Source organism: Acomys minous, assembly GCF_964271855.1.
Source record: "Acomys minous genome assembly, chromosome: 8".
Lineage (NCBI taxonomy): Eukaryota > Metazoa > Chordata > Mammalia > Rodentia > Muridae > Acomys > Acomys minous.
Window position 1 is genome coordinate 15719737 of NC_140489.1, and position 18675 is coordinate 15738411.

The 18675-nt window shown below is 48.6% G+C and overlaps 1 protein-coding gene across 1 annotated transcript; it reads left to right on the plus strand.

Annotated features, from left to right (window-relative positions):
* The first annotated feature begins 5272 nt into the window (after nt 1-5272).
* Nucleotides 5273-18000, plus strand: SERPINA12 (serpin family A member 12). The gene is made up of 5 exons (XM_084793334.1): nt 5273-5469; nt 12090-12740; nt 14593-14863; nt 16206-16353; nt 17793-18000. The coding sequence occupies exons 2-5, from the start codon at nt 12107-12109 to the stop codon at nt 17982-17984; spliced, it is 1245 nt and encodes a 414-aa protein (XP_084649460.1). The 5' UTR covers nt 5273-5469; nt 12090-12106; the 3' UTR covers nt 17985-18000.
* Nucleotides 18001-18675: the final 675 nt, after the last annotated feature.

Below are 18675 nucleotides of genomic sequence, written 5' to 3' on the forward strand. Positions count from 1 at the left end.
TGTTTTGTTTTGTTTTAATGCTGCTAGGGATCAAACTCAGGGTCTCATGCCACGTTGTCAAGTACTTGACCACTGAACTGTAGGCTCACTCCTCATAGATGGCTTCTAAGTAACTACTGCTTTGCTACTGAGCCACAGCCCTGACCCGACAACTGAGCCACAGCCCTGACCTGACCACTGAGCCCTGACCCAATGTGATTTGCTTTCCTACTAAGAAAGAAAGAAAGAATGAAAGAAAGAAAGAAAGGACAGATTTATATTTCACTCCTTTTTTTCTATCTACTTATATTTTATTTAGAAAGATTTTCAACATTTTTACTAAAACCTCAGGATAATCCAGAGTCTTGTTGGAAATTGCTTTTTGAAAAAGATTTATTTGAAACTCTGTGTATGTGTTCATGTCACACACACACACACACACACACACACACACACACACACACACACGAGTGCCAGTGCCTGAGGGGCCAGAAGAGAGGGTGAACCCCACCCCACCTCCAGAACTGGTGTTACAGGAAGTTACGAGCTAAGCAATATGGATGCAGGGAATTGAATTTGGGTTCTCTGCAGGAGCAGTGCATGTCTTAATTCTTGAGCCATTCTTTAGCTCTGAAGATTTCTTTTAAACTTTTCTTTGGGAAAAAATATTCATTTGAATCACTAGATTTAAGTCATTAACTGACTCAGCTCAGTTGGAGCCTAAATACATGAATCAAGTGAACACCTTTATTAAGTTGATTCTAACCCAGGCGGCTTTGTTTGTTCTCCTGCGGCTTGCTGTCGACAGTGTCATCTACATCATGGTTTCGTGGTCACTGGCGCCATGACTGCCCATCTTCAGTGTCAGCTGGGGGGTCCTGTGGGCAACAAGGATTGGGGTCACCCTAGAAAGCGGAACCTTTGATCTGGGTCAGTGGCTGAGAGTCTCTCTCCCCGCAGTCCCATTACTAGACATCTGAGTCATGTCTATGTTGGGGTTAATACAGGAACTTGGGGTGGCTGCTGTACGTGTTCTTATGAACCCCACGCCCTCCTTGCATGTGCCTGAGGGAACAGTGTATGGGTCAGAGGGGGCAAGGCCTTGGCTTGAATGGCTTCTACCTAGCAATTTCACAAATGCTAGTGATGCCCCCACCACGCCCGGGTGTCCCCTGTGCCCACGCCTGCTGTATTAATTCTGAGCTCAGTGTGTGATGGTTCTGCATTTCATTTTGCACCTCATTGATAACTGGCTCGGTGGTCTGTTGGTCATCTGACTATCTTCTGCCATTCAGTAGTTACTTGTTGTCTGCTTCTGCCATCCTCTTCTTCTTATAGTTTACATGAAGGATGAGACCTTTCTCATAGGCTGCAGTGTAAGTTCACCTCCCCTGCCTGGCTCACCTCTGACCTCTCTCAGGTGGTTTTGAACAGAGTTGTTTATGTATGTGTTTGTGTAGTGTACGCACAAGTGTGCACGTGTGTGGTTTTTGAGTCAGGATCTCTCAGCCAACCTGAAGCTCGCTGATTGCCTAGACTGGCTGGCTAGAACTCTGAGAGGATCCACCTGTGTTGTCTCATTAGTAGGATTATAGACACATGCTGACACACCTAGTTCTGGCGTGATGCTGGGGATCTGAACACGTCCTCACATTTACACTGCATTTAACTCATAGGGCCATTTTCCTGTCCCAGAACAATGGTTTTCAGGTCAAGGCAGGTCCACTTAGGAGGTCACCGTGTGCTGTCTGGAAGATTCTGCTTAGCTCAAGACCATAAATACAGTCTCCTATGTCTTCTGATAGAAGCCTGAGTGTCTTGACGTTGCAAGGGTTTGGGTGACACTGCTGGCTGCCATCAGCCTCGTGAGGGTCCATGTGATGGGACCTGGAATTCTTCCTTTGGTTTCTGTTTATAAAGAGGACCAGGGTCATGCTCACCCTTCCCCATGTGGATACTGAGTCCCCAGCACTGTCACTGCAGGGACCCACCCTTCCTCACATCAAGGTACATGGTGTCTTAGCTGAGATGCAGTTGGCTTCTTCTGTGTTTGCTCCCATGTTCTCTAGTCTTTTCTGTTGGCTGGTCTGGGTCTTTCTGTCTTGTTTCAACAGCTATATAGTTTGCTGCTGCTGCTGCTGCTGCTGCATGTGTGTGTGTGTGTGTGTGTGTGTGTGTGTGTGTGTGTGTGTGCGCGTGCGCGCGTGTCTGTCTGTGGAGTTCACATATATGTAAGCATGCAAATGGAGGCAAGAAGGCAACCTCAGCTGTGCCATCCACTTTGTGATTCATAGACAGGATCCCATGTAGCCCAGGTTGGCTATAAACTCCCTGTGAAGCTGAGGATGATATAGCTTCCTGTATCTACTTGCTTCTGCCTCCATTTCCTGAGTGCTCAGATCATAAGGCACGCCACCACACTTAGCTCATGCAGTCTTGAGGATTGTACGCAGGGATTAATGTCTGCGAGGCAAGAACTCTACCTCCTGAATCACACCCCTTGCTCTGTCTTGTTTTTATGAGACATGGTCTCCCATTGGCCTGGCACTTTTTGAGTGGCTAGGTTGGCTGTTCCCACATGCTCCAATGATCTGCCAATCTCTACATCCTCAACTCTCGGATTACAAGCATGTGCTACTATCCCTAACATTTTTTTAAAGACATGAATTCCAGGGCTTGAACTCAGGTCCTGAAGTTTGTACAGCAAACACTTTGCCAACTCTGCCATCTACTCCAGACCTGGGATTTTTAATAATGTCCTAGATGGCTCCAGGAGCATCAGAAGGAGCTTCCTTACAGAGAGAAAAGAGTGTCTACACTGCCTGTGTATGTGTTATGGCCTCCAAGAGAATGTCAGGCTTATGCCATCCCTGCTCACTCCAGATCTCCAGAGGGATGTTTGGAAAACAACTTCACCTAAAGTTCTAAGGGCATCACGTGACCAGATAAGAGTGGGGCCTCTGCATGGTTACAGATATGTCTGGCCACAACCAGAGCTCATGACCCCACCCTTGTAGGGGCTGCAGAGTGCTCCCTGCACGCAACTAAGAAACCACAAGGTCAAAAATGCATTTTCAAGTTCCGTAATCCTCAGGTCGTCCCCTCATTTTTCTGTAGGCTGCAAGACTTCCGATGAGCTGGCTACCCTGGCTCCAAGTTTTCACCCAGAGAACTCCTAGTGATCCTTCAGAACCCAGCTAAAGAGTGCCCCAGCTTTGAAGTAGACCTGGGCACTCCAGGTGGGATCGGGCACCTCCTCCACACTCCAGTCTCTCAGAGTATCTTCATCTTGGCCCTTACAAACCCAGCATGCACCCCTGTGTTTGTGTTCTCCTCTGCTCTCTTCAGATCAGAGTTTTGAATCCAGGACTAGAATGTTAAGCGTTCTGAGATCCCTAGGTGTCTACCTAGGAGGAGGGGAGAGACGGAGGATTCTTTGTGATCCCCTCACCCCTGCACAAAACAGTCCTGTAAGGCCAGTGATTCTGAGCTATCCATCAGTTTATAGCAATATCCCCAGATGAATCATTCCCATCTTCCTAGCCACCGATGGACATCAAGTCTAAACCTTGGGCCATGCTATAGACATTGGTGGTGGCAGCCTAATTCCAGGTCATGGTCTCCTGATGGAAGAGGTAGTTTTTTTCCACTGCTGAGGCCTCTGAGAACTTCCTGACTTTAGCCATCCCCAATGCAGGCCAAACCTCAGCGGGCCTTCCCACCCGAGACTCTTCCTGTGTGTCTTCTGTGGGAGTTTGGCCTAGAGCATAGAGAGTGTCTGGAGAAGACGGGCAGGTGTGGCCATGGGACTCACACAGGCCTCACCCTATCATTAGTGGGCAGGGTTCTTCCCTCCCAAAGCCATAATACATGCATATGCAGCTTCTGGGTCAGCCCCATTTCAGTAGCACTCAGTGTTCACCTCTGTAGCCCCTGATAAGATGGGACCACCAGCCCCTGCCACATCTGCAGCATGAACACTTTACATGCACATATTCCAGAAAATATCCCAGGCGGGCCTAGCCTCCCAGGGGTGGGGCTTGGGGTAGCTCAGGAATCCTTCTGATGCTGAGGGTTCAGGGACCCACACTCCCACAGCCTCAATGACCAGAGTCATGACTACATCATGATCGAAGATGAGCAGCTGCTCCATAAATCCTTCCCTGGGTTACCGACTGCTCAGCCCCACTTTGGAGATGACGCTCACATCTTCCAGGATCACAGAAGCTACTGTGGGAAAGGAATACCCAGGTGAGTCTGTTGTGTATGGCAGCTCATCAGCAGAATTGGAAACTGACCTGTGGGCCCATTGCTCTTCCAAACCAGGACCATTGGTTTTAGAAGGTGCTGACATCATCCTCCTGACTTTGTGGAAGTGAGAAAAGTAGAAAGAAGACTTTATTTTCTTAATTTTATATATTGGTTTGACTTTATATTAAATGTTTGGGATTTAACTCCCAAGGAATATCCAATCTGGGAAATGCAGACAAGCAAATGAGGGAGCAAAATCCAAGCATATTCACAACAAATATGGGACAGAGACACACAGAGTCATTCTCTTAAATGGCTCCAGACTTTGGCACATGTGCTTGTGTCAGACGTTTGTGTCGCTGCTGTGACAGGACACCTAACAGAACCAACTGAAGGAAGGGAGTGTTTGGTTTTGGTTCACAGCCCGAGGGGACAGTCCATGGTGTGGCGCCCTCATGACAACACGACGCAGCCCGCTCTCAAGGAAACAGAAAGATGAATGCTGGTGCTCAACTCAATTTCTCCTTTTTATTCAGTCTAAAGAATCGAGCCCACTAAAGCCTATTGCCCACATTTAGGCTGTGTCTTCTCACCTGTATTAACCTAATGCAAGTACGTTGCACAGATATATGTCCACGATGATTGTAAGTCCCATGAAGTCAGTGGCTAAGGCTACCATTGAGGGGTTTGGTTTCTCTTACCCCAACAGGAATGGTTACATCTGGTTATTTGCTCACCCATACTCAGACCATTCCTCCTGAGGAGCTTCACAGGCACCACAGAATCTGAGTTGACTACTAGCATGAAAAAATAGCAAAATAAAACAAGAGTGGAGGCAAAGGAATGACTCCCCCCCACCAACCACACAGCTCTCAACCTTTGCAAAGGTTGAGACTCTTCAAGGTCAATACCAAAGGCGAGTCTGCCTGTTGACTCTCTCAAATCTCCAAGCAGTGATTGGGAAACTAAAACGTTGCAAAAGCCATGAGGGGCCAGTGTTAAGGCAGCTCCTGCCCACTGGGCGTGGTCTGCACATATCACACTGTGTCTAGGCTCCAGGGATGAGGAGGATCCTTCAAGTGAAGTGGTGTGGCCACTGCTCCTGGAAGCTCATTGACTGCCCCTCAGCCGGCTGCTTCAATTGGCTACACTCTGCCTCTTCAGGGGGCCCTGGAGGTATAAATAACAGAGCAAGCCAGGCAGGTCCGTTTGGCCCTGTGGACGGAGCCTGGATGCACTGTAAGTATGCAACTCTTTCTGGAAAGATTTGGAGTTTCTAGTGTGTTCCTTTGGGGCCTACTCCAGAGCTGCAAGGTTGAAGGGTATCGTACCTTCCAGCCCACATGCACTGGAAGAAGATGCCAGAGGGTTGCTACTGTGTGGAGGGGAGGAGTGCAGGGCAGACACAGTGCAAGCTTGGTTCATTTCCAGGAATACCTACTTCTGAGAAAATTTTAGAAGAAAACTGGGGCCAAGGGGGCCTGGGGATATCAGGGAGATCTTCTTCAGAGGCAAGGTAGTCCTCCTACCCAGAGTCCACCCTGACCTCTGACTGGCTCCACTTAGCTTTGGTGGCTCTGTTTGCCTCCAGCTGAGCCAGCTGAGCTAGGAAGCTTCCATCAACTTACAAGTTCATGGAGAAAAAGAGACGCACTGCCCCCTCGCCTGCTTAGTGTCTCTCTCTCTCTCTCTCTCTCTCTCTCTCTCTCTCTCTCTCTCTCTCTCTCTCTGTGTGTGTGTGTGTGTGTGTGTGTGTGTGTGTGTGTGTGTGTGTGTGTGTGTGTGTGTTTTAATATGTAGCCCAAGCTGGCCTAGAACTGTCTACCCTTCTGCCTTGGCCTCCTGAGTGTTGGGATTACAGGGTATATCTTTCCACTCAGCACTCAAAAACTAGGTCTTAAAAGAATGAGAAGAAAATTCTACAGGTCAAATTAACACTTGGGGTCATTCCAGCCCTGCTCTCCAGGAAAGACTAAGTGCATTACAGAGAGCATTGAAACGGACTCTTGTGGGGCTTCTCTCCAGCAGCTGGAAAAGATACTTTTCTTTTAATTCTAAACTTGCATGGGAAAATAACAATGCCATCTTGATTGCCTCTAGTTTTATCTTAAAACAATATCAGTCCCTTAAATTGGGTGAACCTAAAGCATGTCCAAGATGTCTTACTGGTCCTCTTTTGAGTTACTTTGGTGCATCTTTGGGAGGGATCTTTCAAATCTCTCAGCTCCAGGTAGAGCACTGGACAGATCCAAGTGTTGCATACTGAGAAACTCCAGGAAAGATCTCAGGAAAGCTGAGGCCTCAGAGGGTGCAGGCTCCTGTGGGCAGGGGAAGAAAGGTGTTTGGTGTCGGCAGCCAACCTGGGATGCCCCCACAGAGCAGGAACTCTGTGATTGCTTAAAGCTCACGATGAGTGAGAACTTATCAGAAGTAGCCATGTGAGTTGCTCTCACTGATTGGAGAAGGGCTAGCTGGTCAGCAGCTTCAACAGGGAGGAAAGAGGCACAGCCTTAGGAGAGAGTTGGGTGAGGTGGGGGTCCCTATTCCAAAATGAGTGGTTCCAAAGTCTAGGTTGTCTGTTGCTCACATGTTCTGCTTATGACCGGCTTCTCCAGACAGCTGCTACTAACCAGAGAAGTGAATTGCAAACCCACCAGTACCATAGTTGATCTCTGTGCCCACAGGCACCACACACATAGATCTGACCTTCCATGGGCCAGCTAATCTTTGAAGACAACACTTACACCAGCAGTCAATGCACAGACTATTTTTTCTCCTTGTATTGCTTAAACCAGCCAGGGTGATGATGGCTGCCAGAGAATATGCATATTATGTAGGAATTGTCTGCAATGTAGAGATGATTTGAAGTAGACCATATCATTTTACGCACAAGAACTGAAACCCACCAGGATACTAAAAGAAGGGTTATATATTCTTTTATACATTCATTACATATGCACACACACACACACACACACACACACACACACACACACACATTCGCATGCATGCACACACACTTACTTAGATAAGCTCTCCCCCAATGTAGCTCGGCCTGGCCTCGAGTTTGCAGTTCCTTGCCTCTCAGCCTTCCAAGAGTTAGGATTGAAAGTATACATCAGCAGGAGAAAATCTGTATATCTGCCATCGCACTTCTTTGTGGCTTTGTCAATAGAGAAGGAAGCAGTGCCCATGGCCCAGCTTGAGAGCCTTTCAGCAAGGCCTGGCATCATGTACAGGCTTGAAGCTAGCAATGTAACTTGTCCCAGTAGATTCTCCCCAGCTAGGGATAAATGGGGGGAGGAGTGAATTTATGGATTTCTCAAATAATGTGGGATGCAAATGATCAGCAAGTCTAAATATTGTTGTTGGCTTTCCCTTGTGTGTCCCACACGTTTCTTCAGTGTCAATCTTCTTTTTCTTGTTTTTATTTTTATATATGTGATTTTTTTTTTTGAGTAATGAACACACTCTTAAATACACACAGCCACAGAAAGGAGAACCACATACAGATTCCAGCATACAACCCAGTAAACTGTTACTCAATTCAAGAGAGCTAGCCCATCTATTTATTGGGAAATAACCAGTTGCCCTACTATTTTAATTGCCAGAATTAGAAAAGAAATAGCCTGCTTAGGTATCTCACCCATCTGACAAATTGGGGTCAGTTTAGGGCCTGTGGAGATGAGTGGAAAACATGGGACTAGCATGGGCTGCTTGGAAGAAAAAGGTCAAGGGCAGGGCTGGGCAGGAAACCTGAAGGGATCATAGTGGCAGTGTCACGGGCTTGTAGAGGTGGGAGGTGTGGTCAGTGTGTAGCTATGTCCTGAGGGGTGGGGCACCTGCTGGGCAGTAGCATCTTGTGGGGAAGAAACCAAATTCTGACCCCGCCTCCAGCACTGTTTAGCACATGAAGATGCTGATGCCCCAAGGGTTATCACAGCGTATGAAGAGAGAAGCTCAGCACCCAGGCGTGCGATTCCCTAGCCAGTCCTCACTGCTGTAACCTGGCACTGTAGAGAGCCCCCATTGGGGCTGGAAGTGGAGCTCCACAAAGAGCTAGCCTGGGAGTGGGAATAGCAGAGAGTGTTTCTGGAGCCGAGTCAACAATTGCCTTCCCCCGGCTGGCCCAGGCTCTGGCCTGCCTGCAGTGACTTGCACCTGGCTCCTGCAGGCTTGTGTGTGGCCCTGACTCCCATTGCTGAGAACGTTCTGTCGGTTGTATGAGTGTCTTGGCTTATCTTTTCCACTCCTCAGCATTGGGAAATGACACAGGGTGGCAGTCCACTTTGAGCAACACAAGCTTCTATTTTAATCCAGGGTGCCTGTGTCAGCAGCCCAGCCCACAGAACACTGAGCTCCAGTCCCATTTGCTCCCTTCCTTCTTTTTTTTCTGATTTTTTTTGAGACAGAGGTTTTTCTGTGTAGCCTTGGCTGTCCTGGAATTCATTCTATAGACCAAGCTAGCCTCAAACTCAGAGATCTGTCTGCCTCCGGAGTGCTGGGATTAAGGGTGTGCGCCACCGTCACCCAGCTGAGTCTTATTTTCTTTAATTTATCCAAAGCATCTTTACAGACTAAATTGTTTCTCTTCGATAATCTATTTCTGCCCAGACCCTCACAATAGCAAATTAGTTTTTAATCATAACCAAATGGGATTCCTGAGAATGTAAATTGTCTTAAAAACCTGGACCCAGGGGAAACAGGATAGTACCAACACATGCCAACACACAGCTCTGAGGTTCACCTGCAGTGGACCGCTGGAGTCACGGGCCCCTCTCTGTGCTTGCCCTCACTGAGTCAGGACTCCCAAGGCACACAGTAGGGGAGATGAGATTGCTTCCTTCTGATTCTCCCTTAGAGACTGGACAGAAATCTAGTCCCTGAGATCCATGTAAGTCCTCCATAGAGGGTGGGCAAGTAAAGTAAGAATGGATGCTTGGATAACTCATAATTGTGCTTCTTGCTGTTATCACAACATACCTGCACCAAGGAAAGGGATATTCTGACTCACAGTTGCAGTCCACCATGGCAGGAAAGGTATGGGGAGTGTATGGTTGGTGGAGCCTTCTAAGATCTTATGGGATAAGAAAGCAGAGAACAAGTGGATGTGGTGGTGCACACCTTAATGCCAGCACTCAGGAGGCAGAGGCAGGTGGATCTCTGAGTTCTATACAAGCCTGGTTTACAGGGTGACTTCCAGGACAGCCAGAAATACACAGAGAAATCCTGTCTCCAGAGAGAGAGAGAGAGAGAGAGAGAGAGAGAGAGAGAGAGAGAGAGAGAGAGAGAGAGAAGAAGAAGAAGAAGAAGAAGAAGAAGAAGAAGAAGAAGAAGAAGAGGAGGAGGAGGAGGAGGAGGAGGAGGAGGAGGAGGAGGAGGAGGAGGAGGGAAGAAGGAAGAAAAAGAAAGGAAGAAGGAAGGAAAGAAGGAAGGAAGGATGGATGGAAGGAAGCATAGAGTTGTATCAGGGGCAGAGATGGCCGTGAAGTCCACCCATTAGTAGCAACATCAAGTCCAGGGTTTCACAATCTTCCCAAATACGGAACCAACTAAGGACCAGGTACTCAAAACAGGAGCTCAAGGGGAGCAGTCCAGATTTAAGACATAACAATCGGTGCCCATAGAATTTCCCAATACTGTGTGTGCCACAAACTCTTCAAAGACCTCTCTGATGGGCTGCAGGCCATCAAATCCACAGTACTACATCCACAGACTACAGGAAGACCTGGGGGCTATGACACTCTGCATCCATGTGCTGTGCCAGCATCTGGTCATTTGCTCAGTCACCTGGACCCATACCTGGTACCAGATCCTAGGACCTAGTTGCTTCAGACCCTATTGACCAGTTGGCACTATCAGACACTGTGGCACTAGCAGATCCTATTGATGCCCAGTGTTACTAGCAGATGTGCAGTGACACTAGCAGATCCTGTGGATGACCAGTGGCACTAGCAAACACTGTTGATGGCCAGTGGCACTAGCAGACACTGTTGATGGCCAGTGGCACTAGCAAATACTGTTGATGACCAGTGGCATTGTGCAGGTCCTGGTTCCTCTCCCTGACTATAAAAATCTCTGCTGGTTGACAGGAGCCAATTGTCTCAGGAAGTTGTAAGTCACATCCTGAATCCCAGGGACAGACCACAGCCACTCACTCTCTAATTATGCCCAAAGGGTCAGAACCTCTTAAGATCCTGCTTTGGGACCAGATCAAGGCTGGCTGGCACCTGGTTGACATCCTTTTTCTGTCCCCTCCCCTTTTGTAGTGGTCCCTTGCTTACCCATAGGCTTTCTCTAAGACAGCTATCAGCTGAGTCCTGAGAGTGTTTACTGTTAAGTGGTTTACCTTTTCCCATGGGCCATGGACTCCGGAAAATGGATATTAATGGGAAAGCATTGTGGCAAGTCAGACATCTACACAGAGGCCTGCTTTTGTTTACATATGAAGAGCCCAAAAAAATCACTGCTGAAGACTGAGGTTTTTCTCTGGACGGTACTCATTTCATGCAGGCCAGAGGGTCCTCTACAGAGAGCTTGATCTCTAAGAATTCTCCAGAAAACCAAAGTGAGCTCAAGCCAGCCAACCCCAACATGGAAATCTATTGTCTTGGTTTGGGAAATGGTGGCATGTGGGTACCAGGTAAAGATTGATTCAGGATCTCAAGATGTCATTAAATGTGACTCTCCACTTATCTCTCCATCCCTGTGTCTGTTCTCTCAATCTACCTGTGGGAGACATGGCTAGGTTCAGGTTTGGGGCCTTGTCATTAGAGCATTCATTCTTTGTGGGACTCTGTGTCTCCCCAGGAAAGTCACTGACTGTCCTGAGTCAAGTCCCACTCTCACTCATGAAATAGTTGTAGCAAAAGCATGAAGTATTGTTCTGGCCTGTTCCCAGTCACGTGCCACACTGCAATATATTGTTACTGTGGAGAGTAGAGTGTCTTCAAAGACAATGAGACACTTCTATCTTAAGATAAAGAGGGCCTGAGTGGATGGGTCCATGGGTAAAGCACTTGCCATGGTAGCATTGAATCCTCAGAACCCACATAAAGCCAGGAACTATAGCAAATGTCTTTAATCTCCATGTCCTATGGCAAAATGCCAGGCAGAGATGGGAGAAGGCCCAGAAGCTCCTGAGACAGTGAGTCTGGCCTGTGCAACAATGAAGAGCAAGAGGTCTCAGACAAGGTAGACAGCAAAAACTGACACCCCAGGTTGTACTCTCCTAGCCGCATGTGTGGGTACACACACACACACACACACACACACACACACACACACACACACACATGTGCACATGTTCATGCCCATCATATATACATTTATACACACACAGATAAGAGAGAAGGGCTCAAAAGCAAGAGCAGAGGGCTAGCAAGGTGGCTTAGGCAACAAAGGCACTTGCCATGAGGCTTGATCGGAGTATAAGCCCCAGGACCACATGATGGGAGAAGGGAACTAACTCCTTCAAAATGTCCTTTGATCTTCGCATGTGTGCTGTGTGGTGTGTGTGCTGTGTGTGTGTGTGTGTGTGTGTGTGTGTGTGTGTGTGTGTGTGTGTGTGTGTGTGTTCTCATGTGCATGTGTGCTCAGAACAGTAAAGAAAGACATGTAAAAAAAATTTAAAGCAAGGTGTTCTATGTTCAGTCCTCTCACTTAGGGAACAGGTGCAATGCTTTCTAGTCTCCGAGGAGATGACAAAGATTAGACGCCATCAAGAATCTTAAAGCACTCAGCAATGGCTTTCAGCACCCCACAGCCACTGTCTTCTCCCACGCTCTCCCTGGTGGCTAAGGCAGGAGCCAATGGGCTTCTCTTCTCCTCACAGTAACCTCAAACCTTCTGCTCAACAGGATAATCTACAAGGACAATGAACCTCATGCTGGGCCTGGGCCTGTTCCTGGCAGGTCTCCTCACTGTGAAAGGCCTCCTGCAGGTTAGAGATGACCTAGAAATGTATGACTCCCCAAGCAAGGTCCAAAAGTGGAGGGGCAAGAAGGAAGCCCGAGAGCTGGCTCGACACAACATGCAGTTTGGCTTCAAGCTGCTCCAGAAGTTGGCCAGAAACACTCCTCGGCAGAACATCTTCTTGTCTCCACTGAGCATCTCTACTGCCTTCTCCATGCTGTCTCTGGGGGCCCAGGACTCCACACTGGAAGAAATCAAGGAAGGTTTCAACTTCAAGGAGATGGAGGACAGGGACCTGCACATGGGCTTCCACTACATCCTTCAAAAGTTCAAACAGAAGACGCAGGACGTAGAGATGGACCTAGGCAACGCCTTGTTTATGGACCAGAAGCTGAGGCCCCAGCAGAGGTTCCTGCAACTGACTAAGAGTGTGTATGATGCGGACCTGGTGAAGACCAACTTCCAGGACTTTGAAAACGCTCAGAGGGATATCAACAGATACATCAGTCAGAAAACCCACAACAGAATCAACAACCTGGTCAAAAACATCGACCCAGGCACGGTGATGCTTCTTGCAAACTATGTTTACTTTCGAGGTAAGGCCAGGGGCACACTGGTATGGGGACAGTAGAGGGACTTCCCTTGCTCTGTGAGTCTAAACCCCCATGTCACAAACAGGCCAGGACTCTGCCCTCTCCATCAAAGGGTTTCGGTGACTCAGACTGGAAATGATGGGGAAGTAGGCACTGCAAAGTCTAGATTATTCCACAAGTGTGCTCTCTTTGTGCCTGATTGCCCTCATTTGCTTTGATTTAGAATTTGGAGTTTCTGCTTCTGAGAGAGAGAGGGAGGGGAGGGAGGGAGGTGGGGAGGGAGGGAGAGGGGAGAGAGAGAGATGAAAATTGGAGAAAGAGAGAGAGATTATTTACTCCAAGTTCCAAAGCTAGTAATTAAGAACGGGAAGCCACTTCTCCAGGGCCTACTGCTATGCACCCTGCTTCATGAGGAGTCACCCTGGTTGGGGGAGGGTAGAGTAGTGATGATGGTGGTGGTGGTGGACATTTCGGTTGGTACCCTCATTCCTTTATCAGTCTTCAGAATTCGCTAAGGGCAAAGGAAAGATTTAGAATGAATATAGATGAATGCTTTCCAACATCTGTTCTCACGCAGCACATACATACACAGGGTTTGGAAATGTGAACAAAAGGAAGAAAAAGAGAAAGGAAAAGCCAAGGTTAACATCCTTCATCTCCAGCAAAGGCATCACTTGCCTCACCAACATGGTCCCAAATAGGGACTCCACATTCCATGGGAAGACTGGTGACTACTGAGAGCAAGGAAAGTGATGACCTTGGTAGCCTGAAAGCACAGTCTTCCCAAACCAGAGAGGGATAAGGAAGCATCTGGGATAGCCAAGAGTCTACATTAGGGGCAGCAGTCACCACAGTGCTGATGTGACCCTGACGAGCATTCATTCAACACACACTCTAGGCACAACTGACTAGCTCTGCAGCCTCATCCTGCTAAGTGAGCAGGCAGCCCCTTGACTCACCTGCTAATATCCCCACTCTACCAACTAAGGACTGAGATCCAGGGAGATTAAGATACTTGTTCAAGGCCATCCTTTCAGACAAGTGCTGCCAGGATGTGGACTTAGGGAGCTGGCCCTCAAAGCGCTGAGAACAGAGGGTTAGAAATGATGCAGCTGTAAGTTTGTATGCAATGTCATGGCACTCTCTTAGTAAATACAGAGGGATCCTGAGGGCGAGGAGACAGCTCCGGTGGCGAAATGCCCTGTTTTGCAAGCACGAGGACCTGAGTTCAGATTCCCAGCGTATATACTAAGATCCAGGCGAGCTGATACACACCTATAACCCTAACCCTAGCCCTCAGGGTTAGGGGACAAAGACAGGAGCTCTCTGGACAGTCAGTCTAGCCTGTCAGTGAGAGTCTGCAACACACACACACACACACACACACACACACACACACACACACACACACAAATAGACAGACAGACAGACAGACAGACAGGAAGATACAGACAGAGCTCTGCAGCAGGGTCCCACAGCACACTGTCCCTAAGGTTTTGTCACAGCAACCTGAGAGTGGCTTCAGAATACTGAATTAAGCATTTTCACTCTCACAAAATCAAACAGCCTCAGGAACTGCAATCCAGCCCTCGGTTGAAATATAAACCATCTCAGCTTCAGGGGCAGCTGGCCCTAGGGTAATGTATCGTGCCACTCCAGGCCTGCGACATTAGTCCCAGGGTCTTCTTAACCGGGTCCCAGGGCCTGTGTCCATTCCACAGAGGTGGTCTAGGCATAGAGGAGATCTCTTCCCTCTGAAGCTGTGTGGATGATGGCGGCCAGGGATCAGCTGGGTACGGGCCTCCCTCCTTTGCCTCCAGACACTTGTGCCATTTTGTCCGTCTTTACTCCTAAGGCAGGTGGCAGCATGAATTTGATCCGAAACAAACCAAAGAGGAAGATTTCTTCGTAGCGGAAGGCAAGACTGTGAAGGTGCCCATGATGTTCAAAGGGGGCATGTATGACATGGCCTATGACAAGGAGCTCTCCTGCACCATCCTGGAAATGCCCTACCGAGGAAACATCACAGCCACCTTCGTCCTTCCTGACAAGGGCAAACTGGAGCAAGTAGAGCAGGGCTTGCAGGCAGACATCTTTGCCAAATGGAAAAGCATGCTCTCAAAAAGGTGATGTCAGAGCCTGGTCCACAGAGATTCTTGCTCCTTCCCCTCTTGCTCACACTCTCTTTGTTTCTTCTAGCCTTAGTACATGGCCCGGCCCTCTTTGGGGCTCTGTAAATGTGGGCAGGAAACTGGGAACAAATCAAGGAGTTGGTGAGACACTGGCTCTTTGAGGTTGATACACTGGAGCTATGGGAGGGTTGAGGATGGAGTCTTGCTGGATGGTGGTACCCAAGGAGAGCATCACAGAGGAGGTGGCATTTAAGGAACAGCTTCGAGGCTATAGGAAAGGAAACTTTAAGAATGGACACTTGGGTATCAAAGGGACAAGTGGATTCCCTCAGCTGAGATGTGTCTTGTCACCCAGCCCCTTCTGGGCCTGAAGTAGCATCCATCTCTTTTATAGAAGAGCCCCCCCCCCCAGCTCTCCTCAGGGTAGTGGACTTGTCCACAACTGCTAATGGGAACTTTTCCTTTTATCAGAACACACACAAAGAGCTGATATCCCTACTTGCCAAACTCACTTTGGCTGACAGGTAGATGTGATGTCATTTTGAAGTGCAGATGGGAGTCGAGCCTAAACATCGTCAGCTTCCTTTATTGGCCAATAGAGAGGCAGAGGAGGAAGAGGAGGAGATGAGATGGAAGGCCTAGGAGAGGCTGAAGGGCCACCCTCTCTTCCAAGAGAAGGGAGCACATAAACAGATGCATGCCCAGCCCCGCCCACCTACACGCCTGATTTCCCAGCCTGTAGAACATACCAGAATTCAGGCTCCAGGGGCCTCCATCCTGGCTTGTATACTCAGGGCAGGGCCTTCACACAGTTTGAAGCGTGGTGCCCAGAGTTCCAGAGCGAAAGCTCAGGTTTTCCTTGGCAGAAACAGAAAGCTTCCTCTTGGGGAGGCACACAGCTGCTGGGGTTTTGGAATAGCTACCTTTCCATCAACAAGCTCCGAGGCTCCATGGCTACCCTCGCTGTATGAGTGGACTGGAGACCATCCATCGTGGGGCAGCCTGAGGCTTTTTTTTTTAAGTTTAAAATTATTACTCATAAATTCTATATAGAGAGTGAATGATGTTGAAACATTTTTTAAAATTTGGTCTAAATAGTGCCTCTTCATGTTCCCAGTGGATGAGTTCTCTGGGGGTAGGCTGAGCAGGAAACAGGGTGTAGCCAGATAGTATGAGGCGTCTTAAATCCCACAGTTGAGCCTTCCTCATTCCAAGGACAGAAAGACCCATGAGCCTCAATGCTGAGAGGGTAAAGGTCTCATTCGCCATATTTCCAGGAACCCACCCTGGATGATCAGTGTCTTTCTCTTCACCACTGTCCCTCTCTATTCCACAGAGTGGTAGATGTGTGGGTGCCCCGGTTCCACATCTCTGGTACTTACAACATGAAGAAGGTTCTTTCCCACCTCGGCATCAGCAAAATCTTTGAGGAGCATGGTGACCTCAAGAGAATCTCATCTCATCGCAGCCTGAAAGTGGGAGAGGTAAGCTCACCTGGCTGGACCACTGTCCCCTCCTACTAGGGAGTCCTTAGCCAGAGCCACTATCAGAGCAGCCAGCCCTGTGATCTCAGGCAAACCACCACTGAGCCTCTGGTTCCAGTCCTTATAGCTAGAATTGCCACTCACGTAGTTTTTTACTGAAAGATGGCTCAATGCATTGCATATTGATCAAGTGCTGGTACATTTATCAGACCCATAACCAGTCTGGATCTATCCTGAGCCTTCTCTCTAGGTCTCACAGCCTTCTAGAAGGAAGGAGTAAAGTACACCATGGAGACAGGCAGAGAGAGGCTGTGTGGTCTGTAGAAAGGTAGCAACCTGCTTTTTAGGGTAGGAAAAGAGAACCAGGTGGACAGCGTCTTCAGACTTAGCAGGCACAGTTTAAGACTCTCAGTTAAATTTAAAATTCAAAGACATAATGTACAATTGTTTTGTAGCATAATTATGTCCATTGTGTCCAGAATATTGCATAGGGCCTATTCAAAAGTAAACACAATCATAGCTTATCATGAATGAAAATTTAACTATATATTTTATAGTTAGCAACCCAGCTTTGGAGTTAAAGAGGCATAGAAGGGCAAGATTCCAGAAACAGAAACAAAAGGTGTGTATTAGGTTCTGTTCTGCTGCTGCAATAAAGCACTATGGCCAAAACCAACATACAGAAGCATTTACTATGGTCTGTGGTTCCAGAGAGACAGTCCTTAAAAGGAAAGGCATGGCAACAGGCTGCTAGAGCAGTGGCTGGCTTGTTGCATTTTATCTACAGACAGAAAGTACGGAGTGAAGACATGAAATGGGGTGAGAGGTTAAACTCTCAAAGCCCACCCATGGTGGCGTGTTTCTTCCAGCAAGGCTGCACCTCCTAAACCTCTCCAAAGAGCGCCACGAGCTGGGGAAGAAGTGCTCAAACACATGAGCCTATGAGGACATTTCTTATTCAAACCTCTACTTAAGGGGAGTGTCCATCTGAGGGAGGAGTGTGGCCAATGTGGGAGGTGAGGGAATTGGCTGGTGTTACATGTAGTAAAGGGAGGGGGTTTAGAGAGGGAACTGTGGTGGGGGATTGTGGGAGGGATCCTGTCCTCTGAGCAGGAGAGGCAGGTGCTCACTACCTGCCAGTCTGAGCTAAGTAAGACTTCACAGCCCCTTTCTGCCTTCTCACTGTTGGGGGAGCCCCTGAAATTCAGGGAAGATCGCCAGCCTCAGAGAGCTTCCCCATTTGGTCTCACTTCCACTGTAGCATCATCCTCACGACTAAGCTGAGCAACCCTGGCCAAATTGTCTCCCTGTCTGGACTTCCCAACCTCGGCCCTGCATAGCCAGCCCCACCCCACACCCCGCACCCCACACCCTGCACCCTGCACCCCAACCCCCCCACCCCTGGCTCGGCAGCCACTGATTGTGTCTTGGTTCTGCAGGCTGTACACAAGGCTGAGCTGAAGATGGATGAGAAGGGCTCAGAAGGGGCTGCAGGCTCTGGAGCCCAGACGCTGCCCATGGAGACCCCACGGAAGATGAAGATAGACAGGCCCTTCCTGATGATGATTTATGAGCGTTTTCTGCCTTCCATGATGTTCTTGGCAAGGATTTATGATCCCAGTGGGAAATAAAGGGGAATTTCCGTCAGCTTCAGACTTTACCCATTTCGTAGGGCTGGAGGCATTTCACCTGCTTGACATGGAGGAGAAGCCTCCGGGTGCATTGGAACCTAATCCCCCAGAGTCACAATGGCCCACTGCTACCTGAACCATCAGCCCAGCTGGCTCTCGGGGGTTTGCACGCTGTATCCACCTGTACTCCCTTCCCTAGCGATGTGCTTTCCTGGACTAAATGCTGACCACTGCCCCTAGTATGCCCTCACCTCCATCACCCCAACAGACAGATGTGTTTGTGATTTGATAAAAGCTGCCTCCCCTCACTTCTTTGGTAGCTCTCATGTGCACACTCTGTGGAAGATGTGAGGCCCAGGAGGCGTTACTAGGAAAGTCACATGTCTTGTCGGGGAGCCCCTGCTCCCCTTTCTGCAGTGAGGATTACACTATTCTTTGGTGAAGCTTTGACAAAATCAGCACCAATCCCCAGCAGAATGTGTTCTCCCTTGTAAATCCAAGGCTGGGAACTCAGGCATATGTGCTAAATGGCTTTCCTTCCAGAGTGTGTAGGTGGGGGTTTCCAGCCCAGCCAGCCCTCCAGGAGCACAGGGGAAGTGGCCCAGCATTAGAAGAGTCTGTGACCCACTACCAGCGTTGTTGATTTATTTCAGGCAGAAGAGGAAGATTCTGAGGTTCCTAAGGCAGGTTC

Excerpts from the sequence above, each read along its gene's own strand:
- SERPINA12 (XM_084793334.1), top strand. The coding sequence starts at position 12,107 with ATGAACCTCATGCTGGGCCTGGGCCTGTTCCTGGCAGGTCTCCTCACT. Across the intron at positions 14,864-16,205 it reads AAAAGCATGCTCTCAAAAAG|AGTGGTAGATGTGTGGGTGC; the intron begins GTGATGTCAGAG and ends TCTATTCCACAG. Across the intron at positions 16,354-17,792 it reads GCAGCCTGAAAGTGGGAGAG|GCTGTACACAAGGCTGAGCT; the intron begins GTAAGCTCACCT and ends TTGGTTCTGCAG.